General features: G+C 37.8%; 1 protein-coding gene across 7 annotated transcripts in view; it reads right to left on the reverse strand.

The window, feature by feature from the left end:
- Nucleotides 1-1,072: 1,072 nt before the first annotated feature.
- The window catches only part of ENPP2 (ectonucleotide pyrophosphatase/phosphodiesterase 2), a 101,471-nt gene continuing 76,409 nt past the window's right edge, over nucleotides 1,073-26,134 (reverse strand). For 3 of the 7 annotated variants that reach the window (XM_045581394.1, XM_036436853.2, XM_036436848.2), the window contains 9 exons: nucleotides 24,938-25,122; nucleotides 21,476-21,527; nucleotides 16,218-16,292; nucleotides 14,754-14,890; nucleotides 13,446-13,581; nucleotides 12,337-12,414; nucleotides 8,447-8,579; nucleotides 6,330-6,486; nucleotides 1,073-1,676 (listed from right to left, as the gene is read on the reverse strand). In XM_045581394.1, coding sequence (XP_045437350.1) covers nucleotides 1,506-1,676; nucleotides 6,330-6,486; nucleotides 8,447-8,579; nucleotides 12,337-12,414; nucleotides 13,446-13,581; nucleotides 14,754-14,890; nucleotides 16,218-16,292; nucleotides 21,476-21,527; nucleotides 24,938-25,122 — 1,124 coding nt within the window. In that variant the 3' untranslated portion in view covers nucleotides 1,073-1,505. The remainder of the gene's footprint in view (nucleotides 1,677-6,329; nucleotides 6,487-8,446; nucleotides 8,580-12,336; nucleotides 12,415-13,445; nucleotides 13,582-14,753; nucleotides 14,891-16,217; nucleotides 16,293-21,475; nucleotides 21,528-24,937; nucleotides 25,123-26,134) is intronic. The other 4 variants (XM_036436851.2, XM_036436854.2, XM_036436850.2 and 1 more) reach the window with 3 other exon arrangements.

The following is a 26,134-nucleotide window of genomic DNA, read 5'->3' on the forward strand; positions in this document are numbered from 1 at the left end:
AGCATTCTTCCCCATTCCCATCTTTGTACTTCCCTTTTCCACAAAATCTTCTCTGAGCTTCTCACCTTTCAGTGTTGGGAGACAAGGCATATGAATTGCTAGACATGCCTGGGACATAATGGTGTCTCAATAAACATAGCTATCATTAGTATTACCATGTTTCCTCCTCCCAATGTACTGCTGTAGCTGTATTCCAAACATCAGTTTTTCTATTACCACTTTCATGATTTCTCTCATGTCCCTGTACCATCTGTTCTACTTTGTTGTAATGCATTTTTGACACAATGTCTTCCTTCTTACATTTTTATATAAATTTAAAGCGCATTTCACTGATCATAAAAGGGGAAACTATAAAAATTAACGCAATGTAAACGAAACAATATGCTGTTCTCTTTTCTTCTTCCTTTTTTTTTTTTTAATGGAGGATTAGAACTGTTATAGAAAAGGCAACACTGTGAGTCTTCCCCATGACACAATCAGAAGGACTGAAAATGTTTGAATGATTTCATTACTCTGTGATTCATTATTATTAAAAGGCATGCATGTTCACTAAAATCACCCCACCTACCATTTGGACCCTTCTGTTATTGTGTATTATTATTATTATTAGAACTTTTTCCTTGGCACTTATTAGTATCTACCTTGGTTGGTCAATTATACTTTTATGTCTGTATCTCATCCCACTGTCTTAATTCTCTTCATATCCTCTATCATTATGTTGTTATCTTATATAGAATATATGCTTACTACAGTCTCAGTTGAGTCTGTAGACTTAGAGCTTTGAACCAACTTGATCACGTATTTTAAAAAGAGGTCAGTGAGAAAGGGTATTAAGGAATTTTTTGGTTTCCTTTTTGCTCTTCCCTTCTGCTTTCCCATAGATATGTACCTAAACTATCTTATCCAGACCACTGTAGCTGAATATCAAGCATGCCCCTTTGATTGTGTGAACTATATCCAACTAGAAAGAGAGCCCACCCAATGCAAGAAATGTATACCTTTCATGCATGAACATACCTGCAGCAAACGCTCTAGTTCATAAGTAAAATAAAGGCCAAATAAAACCAGGAAAAAAACCTGAATGTGTGATTTGTTATATTTAAGATTGGTTTATAAGGTTTAAATATGTCTGTCATCATTAACAGAAATAAATGCAACTTTACAAAAATCAGTGTTTCAATACAATTCAGGACTAAATGTAGCAACTGTGCATTGGAAAAAATCAATATTTCCTCAATGCATGTATCAAATTTGCAGCACCATTTAGAAGCTTCCACTAAACATCTCTAGCTGCAGTATTTCTTACAAGCTCTATGCAGCATACAAGTCTACCTAAATCAAGCATTAGAGGAAAAACAGTGGAGTCATTCAGGCGTAATATGTAAGATTTGGTACAGGATTAAAATACTAACATTTTTTTAATGTCCTGGTTTCAAATTAATAAATACAAAACAATATAAAAATATACACCAGTTGATAAGACGGCACTGCGGATGATCAGAAAGTTAAATCTCGCTCTCATAGGTATGCAGGTATGTCTTTAGTGCCAGGATTTCTGAGTAGCTGCGGCTGGTCTTTCGGAAGAAATCCAGACTGGTAAGATGCTCAATGTCCCGCACCCGAGCTGTGTGCATCTTGATGAGTTCTTCTACCCATCTTGACTCATCCTCATGGCTCTGCAATGGATACAGTATACAATCAGAGTCAGAATTTTCCAGAGGAGATGCTCCAAATGGTCAGTTTGTTCCAAGTCCATGAATGACCTCTCCGCACTCCTGCACCCAGAGCCAGTGTGTTATTCCTTCCTCGCCTCCCCGCCACTCTACCGCATTCCTGTCAGTAATGCGCCACAAATACTTGCCCTTGGCTATAAACATTCTCAACAGCAATTAGCTGCACTAAATAAACGAAACATGTGGTATGAAAGGGCATTGGACTCAATAGGTTCTCAGAACATAAATCAAAATGAGGAAAACCAAAGGTCTTAGGGAATTCAGTAATTTGTCCCTCCGCCCCCTCCCCATCAAATTACAGTGTTGAGCACAGAGCACAAGTGATTGGAATGCTCCTCGGCCTCCCCAGGAAAGTAAGAAGTTTGTGTCCAATACACAACATTATGTGTGTGCATTCCTAGTCCTTCAGATGAACTCGCTGCATCAGCTACATCATCTATTAGACTCTAATGCATTGACATTTGAATAATGAATTTGACTGGAAGCAGCCCAGCTGATACACCTGGCACTCTGAGGCCCAAGAGACCTAGGTTGGAATTGTGGATGGATCACTTCCCAGCTGGGAGACTTTGGTTAAACTAGTTGATCTCTCTAGTCTTCAATTTCTCCCTTGGTTCACAAGGAGAAATGCTTAGCTCAGCAGCTCCCTGGGGGGTAGGAAGAAGAGGAAGGAAGAAAGGGTGGGGAGAGAGTAAGAAAACAGCACCATGGAAAAAAAAAAAAAGAAAATCTCTCTGTGTCTTAACTACTTGCCTACAATAGCCTCACCAGCACATATTTCAGAAGAAAGACAGTCAGATGTCTCTCACCAATCAATTTATTTCATGTCTAAGATGAAACCAAAAAGCAATTCAGGAGAAGCAGTTCTTTACATTTTAAAAACAACTTATTTCACTTTTGAGAGCAAGAATAAAATCTGAGAGCTCTGAGAATTATGAAGAAATACCTTCATTGGAAGACACTAAGCAGGAGAACCTTTTCAAATAGTTTCATTTCCAAAAGCCCCAGAAGTGCAATGGCTCCCAAGAGTCTTTCTACAAGTTGAAGGGTGGCTGTATGTCTCAGAGCTGAGAATGTTCAGACCTGCCCTCACCCAACTCTTTTACTGCTAGTGGGATCAATGAACCAAAGACCAAGAATGGGTTTTCTGCAATGGCTTTTCTCAAAAAGCTCCAACCCACAGCGACCTGGACAGGGAGCTAGAGCAGCTTGTGCCAGTGCTAAATATGTACCATGAGGGTGTTGGTTCAGGAAACTGATGCCTGGCCATCCCAGGCGAAATGAAGAAATTGCTTTGCAGACTGAAGGAGTAAGGATTTTAATACTCCATGTCCCACCCTCCTAACCCAAGCTAACCAGATCTTTGAGATTCACAGGAAAGACCTAAATATAATTCTACCCACAACGGTACTGACCAGTCTCCAGTGTGACCATATAATTAACGATGTAGGAGGTCTCCAAACCCTGCAGGACCCCCTCCGAGTAAGCAGAGTAAGCACGAAGCTATATTTTGGGAGAATTTTCATATTCAACTCATTTATTTGATTTTCAATGGTCAGTAAGTCTACTTGTTTCTTTGTAAATACAGCCATTTTAATGTGTGGACATGGGTGAAAAGGTTTTTTCCTAATTTAAATTTATAAGAATTCAAGGGGGGGGGGGGCTGAATCTGTGTTTTGCTACTTCTTTCCTTGGAGAGTGATTTGCCAAATTCACTTGGCATTCTCTTCTGGTTCTGGCATACTAAAATCTAGTCTCTAATTAATCATTAGAAAATACTAGCTATGCTAAACATGAAAAAAAAATGTCTCCTACCTGATATTAGCAGGCAATCTACAGAAACATTTGCTGAAGGATAAACTAGTGTGAAATGCAAAACTAATAAAACTCAAATAAAAGTTCATGTGTACCGAGGGAGGGAAGGAAATGAAAAACTTTAAGAATAAATAACTTAGAACACTAATGCAACCAAAAGCACAATCCATGAATTTGCTTATTGTCTCTATTACATGAAAATTTACTGTCCAGCTGCCTGTTCTCCCTGATTTTATCCCAACTGAGTTTGAATTCAAGCCCCGGCAGTTTTAAGGTGAACCTCAAAGCAAGGACATGTTTCTATGTGGATAAGAGGTTCTTCAATAAGAAGCTTGCTGGCCATGAACTCTAAAGGAAATACCTCTAAGCTCTATGCAGAGCCAGAAACCAAGAAGAAGAGAAAGACCTATGAGAACGTTAGTGGATTTCATTTGTCAGATAAAAATTTTGAAGTAACTAAAGACCTGCTTTGACCTGAATTTAAAATAACATTTTCAAATTCTCCATCATCAAATTCCTCTCCTGACAGAGGAACTTGAACATGTATTCCCTAGGAACCTATGAATGCCTTAAATAGCTCATTATGAGTCTTAAATATTCTTTTTCGTTTCCACTTTATCTTAAAAATGCATGGCAATTTTGAATTTCGCTCCACAACATGTGTATGTTTGTTTTTTGCAAATAATTTACCTCCCCACAACAAATTTTTAGTAAATTTGAAGTTCAAAGAAAGTATATCCTGTTAAATACTCTTCCGGTGGACCACTAGCTACTCTTGTAGTTCTAAACAATCAAAATTGAGATCTAGCCAATATGTTGATGAGAACTCATCTCTCACAGTTCTCTTGCTTCTCCACTTCCCATCCAACAATTTTATAAGATCTTAATGATCCTTTCAGTATAACATTGCTGCCTTCACCCTTCTTTTTCAATTTCTAAGGACACAATCCCAGTTTAAGTTATTACCTCAATCCCATGAAATGAATCTTGCCAAACGCCATTGAGTACCATGCTTGACATTCTTTTATTCAAGTTTATCTCCCTAAAGCGGAGCCTACAATGTTTCTCCTATGCTTAAACATTTTACATTGCTTTTTAATGCCTATGCAATAAGAAAAATTTCTAAGGTCCTAAGGTTTCACCATGAAAATCTGATCAATGCTCTCCTATTGACTAAACAGGTTACCATCTAACCTACTTTTCCTTTATTAGCTCTAGGTTTCTCAATAGTTAATAAAAGGTGCTAGGGGAGAGCATATATATCTGCCTCATAGGGTAATTAGATCACTAGAAATAATATATATAAAGGGTTTGCACAGGACTTGGATGGTCACATGTACTCAATAAATGGTACAGCTACTATTGCTGGTAATATGACTACTGTTACTGTTTCTTTTATTTTAAATTTGATTTCAAGCAAGATTTAAAACCAGAATGCCAGTTATAAAAATGGTCACGAGGCTATAACGTAAAGTGTAGGGAATATGATCCATAAATTGCAACAAATAGGTATGGGTCAGAGGGGCACTAGACTTACTGGAATGATCCTTTCATAACGTATATAAATGTGTAATCACTACATTGTACAGCTGAAACTAATGTAGCATTGGCTGTCAACTGAATTGAAAATTTAAAAAAAAACAACCTTACCTCCCACTATTACTCTTATTTCCAATATTCCATCTGAACTTAATTAGCTTTCTTGACCATCATTTCAATTTTCTTTCTTTTTTCCTGAATCCCTTATTTTGCTTTGGATATTCATAACCTCAATCTTCTCCTATAATTGAAACCATTGTCCAAAAGCCACTTTGGCCATGAAGCTGATAATCTCTGTTGAAGCTACTCTATGGCACTGTGCCTTTTACTGAAGCAATTTCTGTACCCGTTTCATTTGTTCTCCCATTTCATTTGCTCTCTCCCACTGGGGCAGTGACTATTTAATAGACTACTGTTTCTCCCAGAGTATCTTATACAAGTTGGGAATTTGAGTTTGTGCTTATTGACAAAAAATCATCTTGAGTAGATTTTGTCCCTTCTCTTTATATTACATGAAACCAAAGCATAAGGACTATTACTTCTAAAGTCAGCCTTGGAGCACAGACACTCAATTGCATCAATGAGACCTGGAATAGCTGTTATTTGTGCCTGAGTGTAGAATTAGTTCAGGGCCAAGAGCATACAGCATGGCTCATGTCTACTTCCCTGGGGAGCTTTTATCATGCCATCATGCCTCTACATGGAAACAAAAGAGTCAGGAGTCCCCTGTGCTATTTGAAAATGGGGTGACCCCCTCCCATAATTAATGGCAAATAAATTCTGATTTGTAAAGAATATATTCCCCTGTGTGTCTTTTAAAAATGTTTTTATTATGAAAATATCCAAACCCCCATCAAAGTAGAGACAACTCTTATCTAGTTTCAATGATTATCAAAATTGTACTACTTTCCTCATTCTTTTTATAAAATCTGTATGTCTCTTGCAAAACTCAAAGCATTTGGGCACTTTTATCATTTGTCAAACTCAAATACATAAATAGAACTTCATTAAAGCACACACAAACATACATCCACACTCTTACATTGAAAAATAAAAAGCCATTAGGACATAGTTCCCAAGTGGTAAGTAAGCAAAGTTTGCTTGAATCCTTTCTTCTTTCCACTTGGTTGCATAGTCCAAGTGTCTTGGAATAAGTTTGTTCTGGTTCAACAGTGGAGCTAAAGATTGAGAAGTAAAGATGAATTATGTAACCACATCCTAAATAGCTCTCTTTGAACTCACATTGCAGCTCTCCTCATTTTCAGGTCTGTGAGGAAGAATGAAGGAGGAGACAGAGAGGGGGCCATCACACTTGTCTGCAGGCTGAGTGAAATCCAGGCAGCTGGTAAGGATGCTGTAGTAGTGAGTTGGAACGGGAATGGAACTGCCTTCCACATACCTAAAATAGGAAGATATTTACAACCGATGTAATAGTTTTCCTTTTCAAGGGGTGTACTCTTTTATTGCCTTGGTCACTAAAAATATTTTCTACTTAATTGAATTATTTTTTTCTTCTAAGGAGTAGCCCACTTCTTTATCTCTGAACATAATGTTTTAGCTGCCTCAACTCTCCCTCTCTCTCAACTTGGCAGAGTAAAAAAGATATCCCAGGAAAATAAAACAGCTTGATTCAAGACTTGATACTGGACATGATGAATAGAACAATATAGTAGAAAAGTGAGGCTGGGAGGTTCAACATATTTCAAATTATGAAGGATTCTGAGTACCAAGTTGTGCAGTTTGTGTTAAAAAGAATATATGAAATCTTATGCTAACAAAATAACCTTCTTGATTAAGTGAAATATACTGATGCTTCTCTCCAAATCAGGGAATAGAGTGTATGCCTTCAAAAAAAAAAAAATGCCTGATTAGTCATGTCTGCAATGAATTGATAACAGCATATTACAGGAACCAGCTTCAGGGAAGGAGGCTGGCTCCAGCAACCAGATGTTCTGGCTCTAGGAGACTTTTCTCTCAATCATAAAAAGCTTGATCAGTTTTAATATAATCATTGAAATGGATTCTTCTGAATTACATGTGAAGAACTTTCAACCTTCCCTCCCCCTAATTTCTTTGTTCTGCTTTCCTTCTCGCTCCTGATAAAAACCCCAGTCTGCACCAAGATGTTAAAATGGGCTTTGGGATGATAATCCTCCATTTTCTAAGATTGCTGGCACTTAAATAAACCACTTTACTTTTTACCAGGACCAGTTTCATGATTTTAGATTTTTTTTGTGGCCGACAGCCAAAACTGCATTTGGTTACATTATGGCATTATTGTTTAGGCAGTAACACATGACTGAAGGTTTCTGTGCTAGGAACAATCATTGTGAAATCCGTGTTTTAGGGAAATAACTTTTATAGTTGTGTAAAATGGGCCAGAGAGAATACACACTGAAGCTAGGTGTAAAATAGTCCTTTCAAGCCACAATAAGATCCTGAACTAGTTACAGAGAACTTACTAAAGGAAATACTAGGGACTGGGACTGAGTGCTAGTGATAAACCTAGAGGTATTAAAAATCTTTTCCATTAGAATGAAGTATACAAATCACAATTCCTTACCTGGTGTTCTATTATCTTAATTTTAATAATTTTCAAAATATTGAAAATTATCATTGAGCTGATAACGTAACTTTGGCTAAAAACTGTAACAATAATCAGCAATATAGTAATTATACAGTTATGATGAAATATAATGAATGACTGGAAAGGGAGTAAGATAACCTCTAATTTATTAATTGTCTATGTAAAAATAGCATTTTCTCTAATTATCTGTAAATCACAATTAAACCTTAATTTTTGTGCTGCTCTGATTATTGCATGTATGTATAAAATTAAATGATGACATATGAATTGTTCTATTTGTATCTTCTTGCCTTCACCACCGGATTATGTTCATTGTGAGCAGAGTATTCTGCATATCTTATTATATCCCCAGTAACACCACAAAAGGTAGAAACTAGATTCAATGAAAGTCTATATGCAATTTCCTACTGAGACATACTAACTCAGAAAATCTAAGAAATTTTAAAAGTCCCCCAAATAATGAAGACATATGAAAGTTATCATTTTCCCACAGAAGAGTTGTTGAAGAGTAGGCAACAAAAAAATTTTAAATCTTCTGATACATTTTCTTTCCTGGAATGGAAAGGTGCATTTATTTACCACAAAATCCAATTTCATTCCAACCACCAATGCCATGCTTAGTTAAAGGTCCACAAGAACTAAATAAATCACAAAGATATTCAAAGAGCAAAAAAATTTAAGGGGTATTAGCTCTTCTCCAATATGTGATTCTTTGAAGAATAGTCTTGAGAATTACAAAAGCACACACACCAAGTATAAATGAAAAGCTTACTGTTTGATTTTGTCCTGTGTGTCATGTAAGCCATCATAGTCATAGTCAAAAATGGGCCCACTTATCACGTTAACTCCATTCCTTTCTGAAGCATATTTCTTCACCAATACCTTTTGGAAATAATTCCAGACTCCTGTGCGTGCAAAGACAAAATCAGTACTTCATGAATAAAGCTCCTTGCTTTGGCTAAGTTTTCTCTAGAGTATATTCTATAAGCCAAATGTCACAAACCAAGAGATGATAGAGCTGAGAAGAATCCATCCTAAAGCATTAGCTGTGTGTGTGTGTGTCATTTATGGACCAGCAAATAGAAAGATATGGAGACACTGGTAGGGAAGTTTACCCTAGCCCAATAACTTAGGGAAGAATTTGCAGATGAAGTGGTTACTGAGTTGAGATCTGAAGGACAAGTGATGTTAACTAAGCAAAGAGGTGGTGACAGGACATTCCGGGCAGGGGGAATAGTATGTACAAAAGAAGAAGTATAATACTTGTGAGAAATGTAAAAAAAGACTTTACTCTATAATCTATTTTTTCATAATCTCATAGGTATGCTAGTTCCCCTGTTTATGTCTCCAGCCCTAAACAGAGCTTCAGACATACTATCCAACTGCCCATCTCATGGTCCACTTGAAAATCTAATAATCACGTTGAACAAAAATATATACAAACAGAATTCTTGATTTTCCTATCCAATCTTGTCCCAATTCTTGTCTTCTCCATCATAGTTAATGACATTCACACCCAGATGGTCAGGTCAAAATCCTCAGTCATCACTGGCTTCTCTCCTTAGTTCATATACATGTGAACAAGACCCAACTGTGCCATCTCTAAAATACATCCCAGTCATCCAATCTAACCACTTCTCACCATTTTCACCCTACCCACCCTGGTCTAAGTTACCATCCTCTCTTCCAGAAACTACTACAAAAGACTACTTCCTGGGCTCTCTGTAAGAAACTCTCACTTTCCTATAGCCCACTCTCTATATTAGGGGTGTTGAACTCAATCAGAGAAGGGGCCAAAATCTAAAATCCAGCCTAAATCGCGGGCCGAATGGTTTACTGAACAGTCATAAACTGACAATGTTAACCAGAAATGTGAATTTAAAATGAGTGGAACAATCTTTTCCTTAACAGTGCTGTTAACCAACTCACATGCTATCAAGGATTTGGCCCGCGGGCCTTGTGTTTGACACATGTGCTCTATATAGACAGATTCTTTTTAACCATAAATAAGGCTGCATCACACTACCCCAACATGCATTTCTAACAATCCAGGTGATTTCTCACTGTATATAATTAGAATGAAATCCCAACTTTCTACTGTAGACCCCACCTACCTCCATGGCTTTGCTTCCTACCCTTTTCCCCTGAGGTACATGATTTTCTTCCTGTCCCCAACCTTGCCAACTTGTTTCCAACTAAACTTTTGCCTTTGATCTTCTTTTTGCCTGGAAATGTCATTCCCTGATCCATTAAGTCAGGTTTCTTCTCCATTACTCATTTCTTGGTTTCAATAACCTGCTAGAGAGAACTTAATTGTCCACTCTAGCTCCATTTTGCATTACTAGGGGCAGGAAAGAAGAAGGCAAAAGAAGGAAATAAAAGAAAACAGGAAAGGCAAACAATGCATTGGTTCTGAAAAGTTGGATTCAACTTATTAACCTCTATTCCACATGGAAGTGGTAAGGTGCAGGCTGTTATCACTTCTTACCAATACCATTCAAAAGTACTTGGCCATTTTGCCCATAGTACTTCAACTGCATATGATATTTCCTAATGCTCTGAGTGGGTAAGAGCAGGTCCCCAGAGCCAAACCACTACAGATAATTATTTGCAATAAAGAAGGAGGATAGTAGGAGAGACATTCAAATGTTAACTTAAGCATAAAAACTGGCGAGGCAAATAGGGAAAGAAATAACAATGAGAACAGTCAAAAGGCCAAACCCGCAGAATTGTGGCATATGAGAAAACCATTCCCCAGTGAAGAACAGTGAGCCCTCTATGAAAGGCCTTCTGTCATGCCAGCCTCAGGGTGGTACCAAGTGTTTCCTTTATTACTGCTTGGTCAAAAGGCATCAGTAAGAATAAAGAAATCCAGTGAACTCTGATTTTTGGAAATTAAAGAAGCTGCATTTTATATAATATTTTGACATGTATCAAAATGGGTTGCTGAAACATTTCTCAGTTGGGTTGAAGAACAAACCTGGAAACCTTTTAAGAGCATACTTTAATTTTTCATTTATAAGCAGTGGATTTCACATTTAAATAAACCTTTATTTAGTAACCTAGGGCATCAAATAAATATTTTTCCCTCTAAACCATGTTGGCCATTTCACCAAAGTCAAGTTGGGAAGTCCTACCACTGTCAATGATACTCTACAATCATTTGTCCCTATGGATCTTATATTGAGACTTCATTTCAGCCCTGAGGGTCCTTTAACACAGCCCAATGCTCACGTACCAAGTAGGGAGAGACACCTCCTTTTCCTACCTTTCCTGTAAGTATATAGGTCTGTTCACTGTAAATGAACTGAATGGAAGTAAAAGCTACTCTACACTGCTTTCTCTATGTTTGAATACATGCATGGATAAGCAAATGGATAGATAAATGAGAAAATGAATGAATTCTTTGTTATCAGAAATAGAAAATAAATTGTTTGGGCCAATTAAGCCATAAATCTATATATAAACCATAGAGGCCATGCAATTAAATCTCTTAGTTTTACAAATGAGATGTTAATTGACATCTATATGATCTATAATTAGAGGTCATCCTTCTGGGACTAGAACCCAGTTTCTGACCCAGGGCTTAATGTGCTTATATCAGTCATATCACTATCATCCACAAATATTTATGCTATATGCAAAGAAATAATGTGTTCACAGAAACTAAGATAATGTGCAGAACTCCAAACAACATCTGAATTCAATACTCTGATGATTCAGAAGACAACTGAGCTCTTACTGTGTTTCAACGTCAACATTCAAAATACATTGTCACCATCATCCTGAAGGAGAGAGGTACTAGTAGCTTTTTTTAAAAAAAAATATATATATATTTTATTGATTTTTTACAGAGAGGAAGAGAGAAGGATAGAGTTAGAAAGATTGATGAGAGAGAATCATCAATCAGCTGCCTCTTGCACACCCCCTACTGGGGATGTGCCCACAACCAAGGTACATGCCCTTGACCGGAATCGAACCCAGGACCTTTCAGTTCACAGGCCGATGCTCTAACCACGGAGCAAAACTGGTTTTGGCAAGAGGTACTAGTAGCTTTTACTGGAACATTCAATAAATACATATTAGATGCTGTTGAATGTCAAATAGCTTTCAAAATACAGAGAATCCCCCCTTTTAACCAGCCATATAATCAGCAGTGAAGCAGAAAGAATACCAGGTCAAATGAAAACATGAACTTGGTTTAGTTCAGCTTCTACCACTCATGATCTGGGTCACTTTTTAAAAAATATGTATTTTTTCATTGATTTCAGAAAGGAAGAAAGAAATAGAAACATTAATGATGAGAGAGAATCATCAATCTGCTGCCTCCTGTATGCCCCTTCCTGGGGATCGAGCCCGAAACCCAGGCATGTGCCCTGACTGAGAATCGAACTGTGACCTTCTGCTTCATAGGTTGATGCTCAACCACTGAGCCACACCAGGTGATCTGGGTCACTTCTTGTGACTCAATTTCTTCGTTTTAAACAATGGATAAAGAATATAATTACCGCTGTTACAGATTCATATTTTGGATTAATGGTAGAGAATTTACAAGTGTTGCAAAGCTAAACACAAAGGTAATACAGAGGTAGAAAAGTTAAGTGGTAAATTTAAAAATATTTTTTCATAAATAATAGTTTATTAGGTAAATATTGGACTTACGTTTGAAAGCAGGATACATTGGAACCATATTGGTTACAAGGAATGTATCATATTTAGCATCTGGTGAAGAGCTCAGATCTAAAAATTAGAAAAACAGTGTCCATTACTTACCAAAACCTATATCAATTTAAATAATCAATCCTCTAAAATAATCCAAACAGCCTGAAGTAGATGAATCTACTCTTTTATTCCTACTCAATCCTTATTTTATATAGAACTTCCTACTCCCCCTCCCCCCACTCAATCTCTTTCCTCCTGTCAATAGCTCTATCTCAAGAATTTTTATAATGTTTCTTCTTCCTACCTAGTCTTGGATCTCTTAAATATTGTGGGAAAAAGTCCTTATTTCACTAGTATAATTTGGACTTTTAAAAAATGTCATCAAGCTAATAAAAGATAATTAAAGGGCTTCGTGTATTTTTAAGAGATCGCATCTATAGTATTATTTAAATAACTAGAGGCCCGTTGCATGACATTGTGCATTGGGGGAGGGTGGTGGTTCCCTCAGCCCAGCCTGTGCCCTTTAGTAGCCTGGGAGCTCCCAGGGGGATGTCCGACTGACATCCTTAGCCCTGCCACGGAGGCAGGAGAGGCTCCAGTCACCACCACTGAGCTCACCTGCTGTCAGCCCAGCTTCTGGCTCAGTGGCGCTCCCACTACGGGTGCACTCTGACCATCAGGGGGCAGCTCCTACATTGAGCATCTATCCCCCTGGTGGTCAGTGGATGTCATAGCAACCAGTCATTCAGCTGTTTAGTCGATTTACATATTACCTTTTTATTCTAGAGGATTATTCTATAAGATAATATCTTAATGATTTACTATTTCACTTTTACTCAATAGATTCCCATTTAATGATATGAGGAGGCACACAGAATATTCCCTTGGAGTTTATTTAGAATTCCCCTAGAGAATAGGATTTGTGAAAGCTGCTCTCTTTTCTGGCCAGTTTTAAAAAGATCCCATACAAGGTCATCCCTTCAGTCTCTTGAGCAGCTCTCCTGAAGAAAAGCTGAAACCAATGAAGTCTTAAATACAAGTGGCACACTCCAGACTCCACAAAATTACACCCCTCTAGGACGGTCAGATCCTGATACTTTGTAACTTACAAGGAGGGAAGAGGAATCCATAAGACATCTGTTTATCATTTTTGTAGGCCAAACAGCTCTGACTGAAATTCGGAGAAATACGAACATCAGGCCGGACACAATTGGTCAGATGCTCAGGGATGCCAGAGACCTCCGCCTGCATGGTGAGTCAGAGGTGGTCAGTAATGCCATCACAAAGACAACATCCAACGGACAGTGCAATGCTGAAACCAGTTTATTCTTATGCAGCATCCAAACCCCTCTAGCTTTTATTGTAGCTCATATTCTGATATCCTGACTCCTTAAAAATAAAAATAAAAACCTTAGTTCAAATACAGTAAGCCAGTAATTTTCAAACTACTTATCTATTTAGCAGCAGAACTTTCTTCATAAAATCTTAAGTAAAACAATATATATAGCAGAGTCCCACTGTTGAAATAATAAATGGGATGCCACAGAAAATAGTTAAAAAATAATAACTCTGAGAAATAATATAAACTTGGTCTCTATGAAAAGAAAGACTGTATTGAATGCCAGAGCAACACACATGCACACAGTATAAATTAACAAGAAACTGGGTTTGGGGTAGTGGAAGTGCTCAGTTGTATTTAGAAATTAAAAACATATCCTCAACTGTCAAATAAAAGTGTCTAATTCCTGATATCAACTTGCCTTCATTACAACTGAAACTCTAATATAAAACTTATATTACAAAACAAATAGGGCCTGACCAGCAGGCTCAGTGGTTGAGCATTGACCTATGAACCAGAAGGTCACAGTTTGATGGCAATCAAGGCATATGCCAAGGTTCCAAGCTTGATCACCAGTAGGGTGATCTCATCATTGATGTTTCTATCTCTTTCTCTTTCCCTTCCTCTCTGAAATCATTAAAAATATATTTTTTTAAATAGGATGTTTATAGTGGGGAGGCTGTTTGTATGTAAGGGTGGAGATATATGAGAACATTCTGTCTTTTTCACTCTATTTTGCTTTAAACCTAAAACTACACTAAAAAATAAAGTCTATGAAAACAAACAAATCTTTGTGATTTCTGTAACTATTGGGCAATAACAAGCAGAGTAAAAGTAACAAAAATAATTAGTATGTCCCTTTTAATATTTAACATATTACCAAGACATTATTAGAACACTGCATAAAGTCCAGTTTAGAATATCTTGCAATAGATTCAACATATGATGTGCTTTTTTTAAATCAGAAAAATATTAAAATCTTTCCTAAGGCAAAATTCTGTTAAGCAAGCAATTATAATATGAATGCAAGGAATGTAATCACATGAAGAAATGTATAAAACCAAATTTCCTCAATGACCTGTTTGGAAACAGTGTATGATGTCCAAAGTGGCATTTGGAATATCTCACTATAACCGCTTTCAAAATCTGTATGATATAAGATATCATATCTAGTCCGATAAAGCACTGCAGGGCGTCCATAGAGGAGGTGTCTCTCTAGGGGGAAAAAAATAAACTGTGTTAAACACAAATTACACTTTACATCAAATGTTAAAGAAACATTGGAAGAGTCCAGTTGTCCAAAATTTGCTTGCTTACTTATTAATAACGTAGAGCTCCTTCTCCTTAATTGAATCAAGTACTTTCCTAACACTTGGTGGTTTATCTGATTACCTAAGTGTGGGTCAAGGCTTACAGTTATCAAAACTATTATGCCATATTTACTTTCATGCTTTTTTTTCATTTGTAAAGGATTTTTATCTGTATAGGAAGGAAAAATGGTTAGCAAATTTTGAAATGATTCAGCAGAATGAGCAGTCAATAGGATTGATTTTGGTGGAATTAATTCATTTGACCCCTGAAAAAGGCTCATCAAATTAACCAATGATTTAATTAAGAGGAAGGCACCCTTTGATCATTAGTTGCAAACAGCAACTCAAATATGCATTATTTCAGCATAAACAGTGAGTAGTAATGAGCATTTAAAGTAAGCAGCTTCATCACATGGAGGAAAAATCTTTAGGTAAGAACTTAAAGAAACATGTATAGATAAAATAAGTGGGCATTTAGAAGCATCCTTTGAATACAGAAGAAAGGAGGTCATCAGTGACTAAAGAACTCGGTGAAGACCCCAGAATATAGATTCAGATCTCCAAGGGAAAGAAAGCTCTTCTCTCAGGAAAGAATAAGGTCTGAAATCTCACTCTCCCAGAAAGAGATAGCAGTTTCGTGGGTAAGCTTTCATTCCACACCAGCAATAGCTGCCTGGAGCTTGCTCTGCCCAGTTTGGATGGGCTGAAGTCAGCACTTCCATAGATTCTTGGAAATCGGGGTCTTACAGACCAAAATATTTAAAGATTGAGATATTGAGTTTTAGGCAATTCACAATTCCCTAAGCGATCATAAAAAAAATATATGTATGCTTATTTTTATTAGAGAAAATCAGTTCTGGCAGCCACTTATTAAATTATTTATACATGTTGCTTTAATTAGAGTATTGCCCATCTATGCAACTAATAGAGGAAACTTTTCCTAGAATACTTTGCAAGACCCTCCCCAAGTAAAACTGCTGATTTGAGGCAAAGCGGCCACACTGTTACAGCACAAGCCCGCTCTGCCTAGTCTGGTTTCAGCACTTCAGTAAATGTAGAAGCTTTGGTTAAGCAGCTAAATTTGGGGGCCCATCCGGAAGAATTAGGACATATGATCGTCTTATATAAATGAAATATAATGAACAATAAAAAAAAAAAAGCCAGCAAATCGTAACAGTAGTACTTGGGGGTAGTAAACAAAGTCAGACTTTCCTTCAAAACTCAAACCAAACCTTTTCTAGGTTCAAAATTTCCATTAAGGTTTTCCTTGTTTTCACTTTTGTTGCCTCTGAATTTCCTGGTTTCAGCTGGAAGCAGAAGTATCAAAATTCTTTGAGAAGCTATTATCTTTTTATCATTCAAATTTTAATGCTTACCAAACACATTCTTCCAATTCAAATGCAAACCTAGCATCCATCCAGTCTATTCCATTAAGGGGTGGCAGCAGCCATGTCTCTCCATGGAACAGCCACCAAATAATAGTTTTGGACAATCTAATAGACTCTACCAACTCTGCCCTCCCCCCACCCCACTAATCACTTGTTGCCATTTTTCAACAGGACACTCCATTCCATGAAGGCTGACTTATTTGCAACACTCAGCTCATAATCATTAAGAACACTATGCTTTTTATACATGCGATGCCTTTCTCTCTACTGGGAATAATTTCTCCACCAATCCTGTTATCTACCTCCACATTTTTCATTAATATATTCCCTCTCATCAATGAGTACATTTTTTTGTGTCAGCCCGCGGGCTATAGAATAGATAGATACAAGGCAAAGATAATTAAGATAGAGCTCTTACCCTCAAAAAGCTCACAGTTTAAGGGGAGAGAACAACATGGCACACTATGTGAGAGATATCTACAGAGCGTAATAGGAACACAGAGCGTGATGAATGCCGTGGATGGGGTGAGGTGGCATCAGTACAGTCCTCAGAATATAGGAAACTAAGCCAGGTTGACCCCACATCCCAGTTTATGCCGTTGCCTTGGCATAATTGTTAATAGTGCTTATTTCCATACTCAAAAGTGGATGACAAAAAATGTCACATTGGGGGCAGAAAGGGAAGTGGCATTTTAAGATTCACTTTCTCCTGAAAGATTTCCCCAGTTAAGTTACTCCATCTCTTCTGCTCTGCATGGAAAGACTCAATTTTTTAAAAATATTTTTTATTGATTTTGTGCAGAGAGGAAAGGAGAGAGATAGAGAGCTAGAAACATCGATGAGTGAGAGTCATCGATCAGCTGCCTCTTGCACACCCCCTACTGGGGATGTGCCCGCAACCAAGGTACATGCCCTTGACCAGAATCAAACCTGGGTCCCTTCAGTCCCCAAGCCGACGCTCTTATCCATTGAGCCAAACCGGTTTCGGCAAGACTCAATTTTTTTTTTTTTCAGAAATGTGTGCTTCAGAGCTTCCAAACTATGCACAACTGTAATTTTTGGCATGCAGCTGAAGCACAAATATATCATATGGACTACTTTTTCTCAGTTGTTAACTGGGCAAATATGTCATGAAGAAAAAAAACAATGTGGTGGTTTCAACCATTTTCTAAAATCCAAACAAGAAACACAAACTTTAAAATCCAGAATCAAAATTTAGATTTTCCTTTCCCAGTTTATCAGAGTTTCAAATAACCACAGATTCTTGGTCACAGCCTGACTGCTTACTCTGTATGACATCACAACCTGACTGCTATTCTGGTAAGCCACCCATTGCATTTCTGTTTAGCAAAGTTCCTATCGTGTGATGGAATTTCAGTCTGTGAACACATAAACTCTTTATCTTGAGACCAGCTACCTAGAGACGCATCCGAGAGCTTCTGCTTTGGAAATATATTTGTTGTGATTTCTTGATAGTCTATATCTTTCTAGGTTAGGTCCCTACTCTATGAAATTTCATACAGAGTCTTCATACCACACCCCAGTTCCCTGTTTACAATAGTCTCTGGCATTTGGGATACATGCCAAGGTTCTCCCTCAGATACCACACTTGGAAAAACAATATGAGTCAAATCTTTTTAAGTGGTGTGGACTTCCCCAATGCTCATTTTTCTTGTCTTCTAAAATTTGGCCACCTAGACTTGAGCTTATGTTTCTCTTCCCTCCTCAGCTTCTTGATTCATAGTCTCAGACATTAGCTGGCTAATTTAAGAGCCACATGAAAATCCCTCCTTTTTGTGATTTTTAAATTGTCCTCAATAATGTACTCTTACATTTTACCACAAAATCTCTACCCACAATCTTTCTTTTTCCTGCCTCCCTTTCTCCTCCTTGCCTTGCAAGTTCATACTATCATTTGCTACCATGTCAACCTCCTCTGGAATTAGATTCAATGCCTCTATTCATGTCTTCTTCTTGCTTACCTCAACACTTAATACACTATATTGTAATTCATTAACTGGCTAAATCTCACAATAAAATAAGAACAAGAATATCAATTTTTTTTATTTTTTTTATTATCTTTCTAACTCCAATAATATCAACCATATACTATCTTCTTAGTAAATACTTGATGGGTAAATATCTACTTGGTAAATACTTGTTGAATGCTTGTTTTATTTTTAAAAATACTTTATGACTCTAAAGAAGCAGATTTCTAATATGGCCTGCCAAACATAACCCCCAGATGAATTCATCTCCACTTTACTGAGAAAGAGCTGGAGAGTAATGATTTGCATAAAATAATTCAACTACATAGCAATACCCAGATTCTCTCCTGACATAGTCTTTAGAGTAAGAAGGATTTTCACTGGACAGTATAGGGCCTTTAGCAGAGGGATGGATGGGTGAGGTCTAACTATAGTTCCGCCAGCTCTGAAAGGTAGTGACTCACCTTGAGACACACCTCTGGTTTTCATGCTCAGAAGTCTGAGGCTACTGAGCATGAGTTGTGGGGCTGCTCTTAACATGAGCACACTGCCACCAACAAACTAAATGCAGATTTTTTCCCCCCTAGATGGAAATGTTTTAGTGCCAAGAATAGCCAGAACTTGAATCAGCAAAACATGGGATTCAATTTAAAGTTATCACAATTCGCCAAAACCGGTTTCGCTCAGCGGTAGAGCATCGGTCTGTGGACTGGAGGGTCCAGGTTCTATTCCGGTAGGGGGCATGTGTGTTGGTTGTGGGCACATACCCGGTAGGGGGTGTGCAGGAGGCAGCTGGTCAGTGTTTCTCTCTCATCAACATTTCTAGCTCTCTATCTCTCTCTCTTCCTCTCTGTAGAAAATCAATAAAATATATTTTTTTAAAAATAATAAATAAAGTTATCACAATTCCCTGTTTCATTAGTGACTTTGGGAGAGAAACATCTCAGCATTATTTCTCTGTCTTGGTGATGGTATATTGAAAGATTCAAATCATGAGCTTCCACACCTGGCAAAGTTCCAAATACAGTAGAACTTTGGGTTTCGAACTTAATTCATTCCCGAAGGCTGTTAAACTGAATTATATTTTCTCATTAGAAATAATGTCAACTTAATCTTCTCCAGATCCCCAAATAATTCCATTTTAACTTTTCTTATATGCAGTACATGTTAAATGTACTGTTTAATCTATAAATAAACAATTCCTTTCTTAAATTGATCGAGCCACCACCTACTAGCCTTAAAAGAATCACTTTTAGCACTTGTTCCAGGGTGTCTTTCGGATCAGCAGGCAGCATCTGTACTTGTTCTTGTAGCCTCTGAAATGGCTGTCACTGGCTAACAGCTTTTTGTTTATTCAAATAAACAACAGTTTCTTGTCCATTGCCTGTGATCATTATTTCTCTCACACCCTTAGCAACATTAGCACTCTCGATGGCCTCTTTATGTTTTAAAATTGTGCTAATCATTGACTTTACCAGCAACAAAAGCATTCACTCCTTTGTAGCCTAAGAGACAATTTTTGTTGTGCTGAGGTATCAGCATGAAAGGGTTGTCAGATCGAAACTGAAGTTTGGCTAAATAACCCAGACATATTTTCTGTGAATAACTTGGTAAAGAACAGAACTGTTCGAGATGGGAGACGTTTGAGACACGATGTTTGACTGTATTTCTAATTATAATGACACTGAAGTGCACTAGAGGTTAGATGTCAAACATTTCAAATCGCTTCTAGGATGTGTGAAGGATCTGTAGTACCTTGCACCAACCAAGCTCTATCTTCAAAGCTGTCTTCTTCCAATTATATGTCAAAGAGTCTGTGTTTTATGATCAAAGAAGGGGGATGGGGGTGGAAAAGGATAAAGCAGAAAGGGAAGAAGAAACAAGATGAAGATCTTTATAAAGAGGGAAAATAAGTAAATAAAATCTTCTACTCGTTTCCTTAACCTTGACTTCATCAGATTGGAAACAGCACATGTGATAAACAGAACCACATGTCAGCTAATAACTCAAGTACTGCTCTCAGGAGACAGTGACTCTGCATCTTTACTGCATGACTGGGGGCTGCTGAGCTTGAGTTCTACTTACTTTTTAATAAACTTTTAGTCCTCCCCTCGGTGTTACAAGATATTAACCTATCTATTGCAATAAACTGCATGGAGGCATTTTCCTCCCCTTCTGATTTCTTCTAATTTTCTGGGATTTCAAAACCAGATAAAAGGGCTTGTGGGGTAGATGCGTTATTGTCCTTAATTATTACTTCTGCCCACTGCCATGTGACTTCCAGGACCATTATCTCCATCAACAGAATATACTTATTCACTCTACTGTTTTCATGTGCCCTGCTTTTGCCAGTGAACTGCAAAGTTAACAAATGCCTCTTAATGGCAGAAGCCTGAGACCTGTTTCATGGTTCTGTCATTCCTCCTTCCTTCAGTCATAAAAAGGGCACATCTCAGCTAGGGGCTACTCCTTCTGCCTGGACTCCAGAATAATGAGACAGACCCACACTTAGGCCTATTAGTCAACATGCTGAAATGTGAGCATGAAATACAGCTTTCTTGGTATAAATAACTCAAGTTATTTTTTTTATCACAATCTTGCAAAAGTTGACTAACACATGTGTATTAACATTAGACATAAAATAAGAGAATAAGTTAGTGCTCAAGGTGATCCTGGTGTGAAAAGGGAGTTCTGATTTGGTTCCTTCTGTCTATCTCTCCCCACCACAACAGGCACACTTGACTCTCCATGTACCAGGTAAGTGAGCTACAATATAGGTACTAGTGGCTACTATTTGTAATTGTGACTTTCAGTCCCTTCATCAAAGTTCCCATCAGCACCTTAACTTATGACCCATCAGCGACACAATCGTATGTTTGTTTTTTAAAGGGCTGAAAAATTATTGAAGAAAATTGAATTTTTCTATTACACAGCTGGCATCTGTGTACATAGAATAAACCAATACCCTTTGCCAGATGGATACTGAAATCATTTTGCAATCCAAATTTGAATTTAAAAAATATTGTGCTTACACTATGAAGTAAAGAAGCCTCTTAAATTTTTGAAAACTAGAAAACAAAACATATCTGATTGCTTTTCCCATCAATCCCTTACCTTCTGTGGACCCTTTTATATGAAGGCGTTTGTTGAGCTCATCCAATTTGTTCTTCATGTGTGAAATTCAAAAAAAGGAAAGAGAAAAGAAAGCAAGTCAGAAATATTCCTTCTTTTCTGCACCTTTGTGTCTACTTAGTAGCTTGCTAAATTCAAATCAAGATCCTAAATGCTATCAATATGATAAACTCTATAGAGGAATTACAATTTTATCTCAAATCGACATTCACTTCCTAGAAGTTCTATGGTCATGGGCATCTTCTGTAATCTCTCCATGATGTTGGTTTTCCTTTTCTTACACTGAATAATCATGGTACCAACCTTCCATGCTGATAATGATGATTATTTGGGCCCAGGTAGATAAATTAATTCAATATTTTGCCTCAATATTTCATATTAATCCCTCAGTACATTAAAGTGATTCCTCAACTAATTTATAGAATTGCTTTTTTCAAAGCTGAAAAGATAATGCCTCAGCAATTCTGAAAAGAAATGGCTCAGCAACTCTCTCCTTCACTATACATCTGAGAGATATACCTAACATATGTGTACAAGAGGACATTTGCAATAATGACTTTTGTAGCATTTTTGGAGGAGCTAACAACTGGAGATTACAAAATGTTCTCAAATAGAAAAATGAATAAAATCACTATGACATATGTTTCTAGTTAAATATAAACTATTAAAAGTAGAAGTGAGCCCTGGCTGGTGTGGCTTAGTTGGTTGGGCATTGTCCCATGCACGGAAAGGTTGCCAGTTCATTCCCAATTAGATCACATACCTAGGTTGTGGATTCAATCCCCCGTGGGAAGCCTGCAGGAGGCAGCCAATTGATGTTTCACTCTCACATCAATGTTTCTCTCTCTCTCTCTCTCTCTCTCTCTCTCTCTCTCTCTCTCTCTCTCTCTCTCTTTCTCTCTCCCCCTTCTTCTCTCTTTAAAAACCAATAAAAATATGTAAAATTTTATATATATATGCCTAAGCAACTGTTAACTGTTTGACCGTTAGCTATGATGTGTACTGACCACCAGGGGGCAGACGCTCAATGCACAGACATGGAAACATGGAACAGACTGATGAATCTCAGAGGGAAGAAGGAAGGGTGGGAAAAGATTAACCAAAGATCTTATATGCATACTAAAGGCCCAGAGCACAGATTCGTGCACTGGTGGGGTCCCTTGGCCTGGCCTGCGGGGATTGGGCCAAAACTGACAGTCTGATGCCCTTTGAGAGGTCCCAGATTGTGAGAAGGCACAGGCCAGGCCGAGGGACCCTACCAGTGCAAAAATCTGTGCACCGGGCCTCTATTAATAAATAAAAGTAAAACTGAATTAGCTAAAATTTTATGTATTAACATGTATAAACCTCAAAAAATATGATGATGAACAAATTTCAAAACACATAGTTTAACAGCACTTATATAAAAATTATAATATGCAAAACTATACTATAGGTTATTTTGGGGAACTATGCTGAAGATTAATTAATAATCAATTAAGAGATGCATTTGTATAAAGTAAAAGTATAGAGACCTGCATGACAATTATACACTATGTTCAGAATACTAGTTACCTTTGGAATAGGAAGAAAGTGGAATTAGGGGGAGGGCAGGTACAAAAGGAGCTTCCACTGAATCTGTAATGTTTTCTTTCTCATGATATATGTATTGAGGTAGTCATTTTATTAATCTCTGTACCTTTTCAATATATCTGTTGTGTTGTTTTTTAAATATATATTTTTATTGATTTTATAGAGGCAGAGAAAGGGAAAGATAGATAGAAACATCAATTATAAAAGATGATCATTGATCATTTGCCTCCTGCACGCCCTCTACTTGGGATCAAGCCCACAACCTGGGCATGTGCCCTTGACCAGAATTGAACCCAGAACCCTCCAGTCTGCAGGCCAATGTTCTATCCACTGAACCAAACCAGCTTGGGCTGTTGTTGTATTTTTAAAAAAGGAAGGTGTCTTGTGGGAAAACTCATAGACAAAATAAAGACAATTCATTATTCCTCTAATATGGCTTAAGATAACAACAAAATATTTGTTGTCCTCTACAAGAAAGTTAATTTGGAAATCAAGATTCAACTAATAGATTCCTCTAAGATTATATTTGGATTCCACTTTCAAAACCACTTCCTGTTTGGCAATGCAACTTCTTCAGCTGTGGTCTGAGAATAATTATCCTCATTGATTCTTGTCAGGAGCAAAAATTAAGGACAACAAAAAAGAGGGTAGGGGATAAAGGACAAACTGAATTCCTCCAGTGGTGAAATCCCAAACTATGGCTCCTAAGCCTGTAGGAATTTTGGGAGATAACAAATGGCAGAGGATGGGATGGGGCACTAGAAGAACTAGTTTACATTTCTTCAAGGTATAATAGATCACAGGTTTACCCATAATAAAATCACACATGCAAAAATAACCCATTTCTTTGCTTTGTGTTGGAATCACGTCAACTCAGTGTGGCAACACCATAATTTCTTACTGTCAGAAGCACTGATTGGCCAATATAAAGATCTTTGATCAATACGAAACTCAACAAATTATTGCTTAACATTACTAGTTTGGTATTCAAAACTGTCCAAACACGATCTGCTGGGTAGTCTCTATTTGCACTCCCCTACCCCCCACCATCACCATCCAGGTTGTACCATTCCCTTCTCTTCTCTGTGCCTTGAGAAACTGACCTCTCAGAATAGATCAGAAGAACAAGCTTGCTCTCTGGCATCTTGTTGGGCTTTACCAATAGGAGGCATAAGCAGGGGGTTAAAGGAAAGACAACAAGGGGTATGTATTCCCCAACATTACTCCCTACAGGGTTATAGTAAGCTGCACCTATCTACCAAATTCCATAGTTCCTTTCTACATATAACTCTCTTTCCATGTTTTCATAACTGCTCTGCCTCTAATTGTTTAGGCTTAGGACTGGTCCCCTGTTGGCACCAGGATTCTTCACTATCCCTTAATGACATCCCTCTATACTGCTCAGCCTTTAATAGTCCTCTCATTAAACATGATGGAAATAGCCCCTTTAAACTCTATTAAAAAACCTCTTTGGCATGGGCCATCTATTTCCTAATGGGACATGACTAATAGACAATGATCCAGGTTGAAAAAAAGAAAAAGTCACTCACTGGGAATTCTGAACCCACAAAATAGCTTAACAAATTCTACTTTTTGCCCTTCACTTTTTATATCTATAGTGGTATAGTATAGAAATGTGGTCCAATATGATAGCCATAAGTTACATATGGCTCTTTCAACATAAATAATTAAATTAAGCAAAATTAAAAAATTTCATTCCAAGTGCTCAACAGCCACATTTGGCCAGTGGCTACCATTATGGACAGCACAGAAATAGACCATTTACATATTACAGAAAGTTCTAGTGGACAACACTGCTCTATACCCAACAACCTCTTCCACGATAAACATAACTATTAATATTATTTCTACCTCTGGCTCTACCTTATCATCACAGGTACAGCCCAGGTCAAAATCAGACTGAAGATACATAATCCCTGGATAGGTGGGCCTGGTGACTTCCTCTGGCATGGTTGGCCTGAAGGTATTAGTACGCAGGAGATGATTCAAACTTCCATGGGTCCCATTGTTAGGAGCAGGCCTCAATCCCAGGAGATCTGATGAGAAGAAAGAAAAGAAGCCAGGAGCTTTGTAAATATTTTTGGATGAGCTATGGCGGAAGCCAAAACCATTCACCTTCCAAGAGTCTGAAAACTCTGAACACAAATCAAAATGGGATAAACTAAATTGAGATAGTAGACACTCCATTCTTACTCCCTGAATCATTTGAGCCTGGCACATCTTGCCACAGCTTTCTGAAACAGCATGTTCACTGCGTAGTCATAGGCAGACATTCCCAAAAAAGAAAAAGTGAAGGAACCCAAAGACTATCTGTGTCATGCTGTTCTGTTCTGCATCTCTATGAAAGTTTGTATCCCAAATGTTGAAATGAGTTTTATAATCAATAACTTCTGGCCTGCCCTGTAATGCACTCCACAGAAGTACAGGGACAAGAGGAGGCTTTGGCCCTAGGCCTTGTAGTGCCACTGAAATGAACAGTCTGACTTCATTGCAAAGTGAATAGGTGCCAAGCAGGCACACAGTGACTTGCCTAAGCTGAGAGGCAGAGAGGGGAGAGCTAGCAGCCAAGTTGGGAAACGAACCCAGGAGACCCGACTTTCAGACTCCCCCTTTAACCACCAGACTGGCACTCCCTTACTAAATAGGAAAAGTTGTCCTCATTCAGCGACTAGAGGTTCAAGGAAGAAAAATAATTAGGAGTACATAAATAGCTGGCCAGGATGCAAGCTGGCAAAATTTTAACTGAACTGCAATACGATAGATGGAGGTGGGAGAAAGCTCTGTACAGAATTCTTGCTTCACTAGGTCTCTGACCGGTGGTGTCACACTGTAATGCTATGTTGGATCAGCCAAAGGCTGCCAAAAGCAACATGATGAAAACCCCTCATTAGTCAACTGGTGGAGGAAGACAAAGAAGCCATAGTAGGGAATGACATTCTGACCAATGGGCAGTATTATTTTTGCAGGGAGATGAGGGGTTCCCCAAAAGAAGTCACCTCAATTCTTTCTCTGACTTTGAGGAAGTTCCTATGTTAACTCAAGATTGAT

The sequence above is a fragment of the Pipistrellus kuhlii genome, unplaced genomic scaffold, assembly GCF_014108245.1.
Source record: "Pipistrellus kuhlii isolate mPipKuh1 unplaced genomic scaffold, mPipKuh1.p scaffold_m20_p_14, whole genome shotgun sequence".
Taxonomy (NCBI): domain Eukaryota; kingdom Metazoa; phylum Chordata; class Mammalia; order Chiroptera; family Vespertilionidae; genus Pipistrellus; species Pipistrellus kuhlii.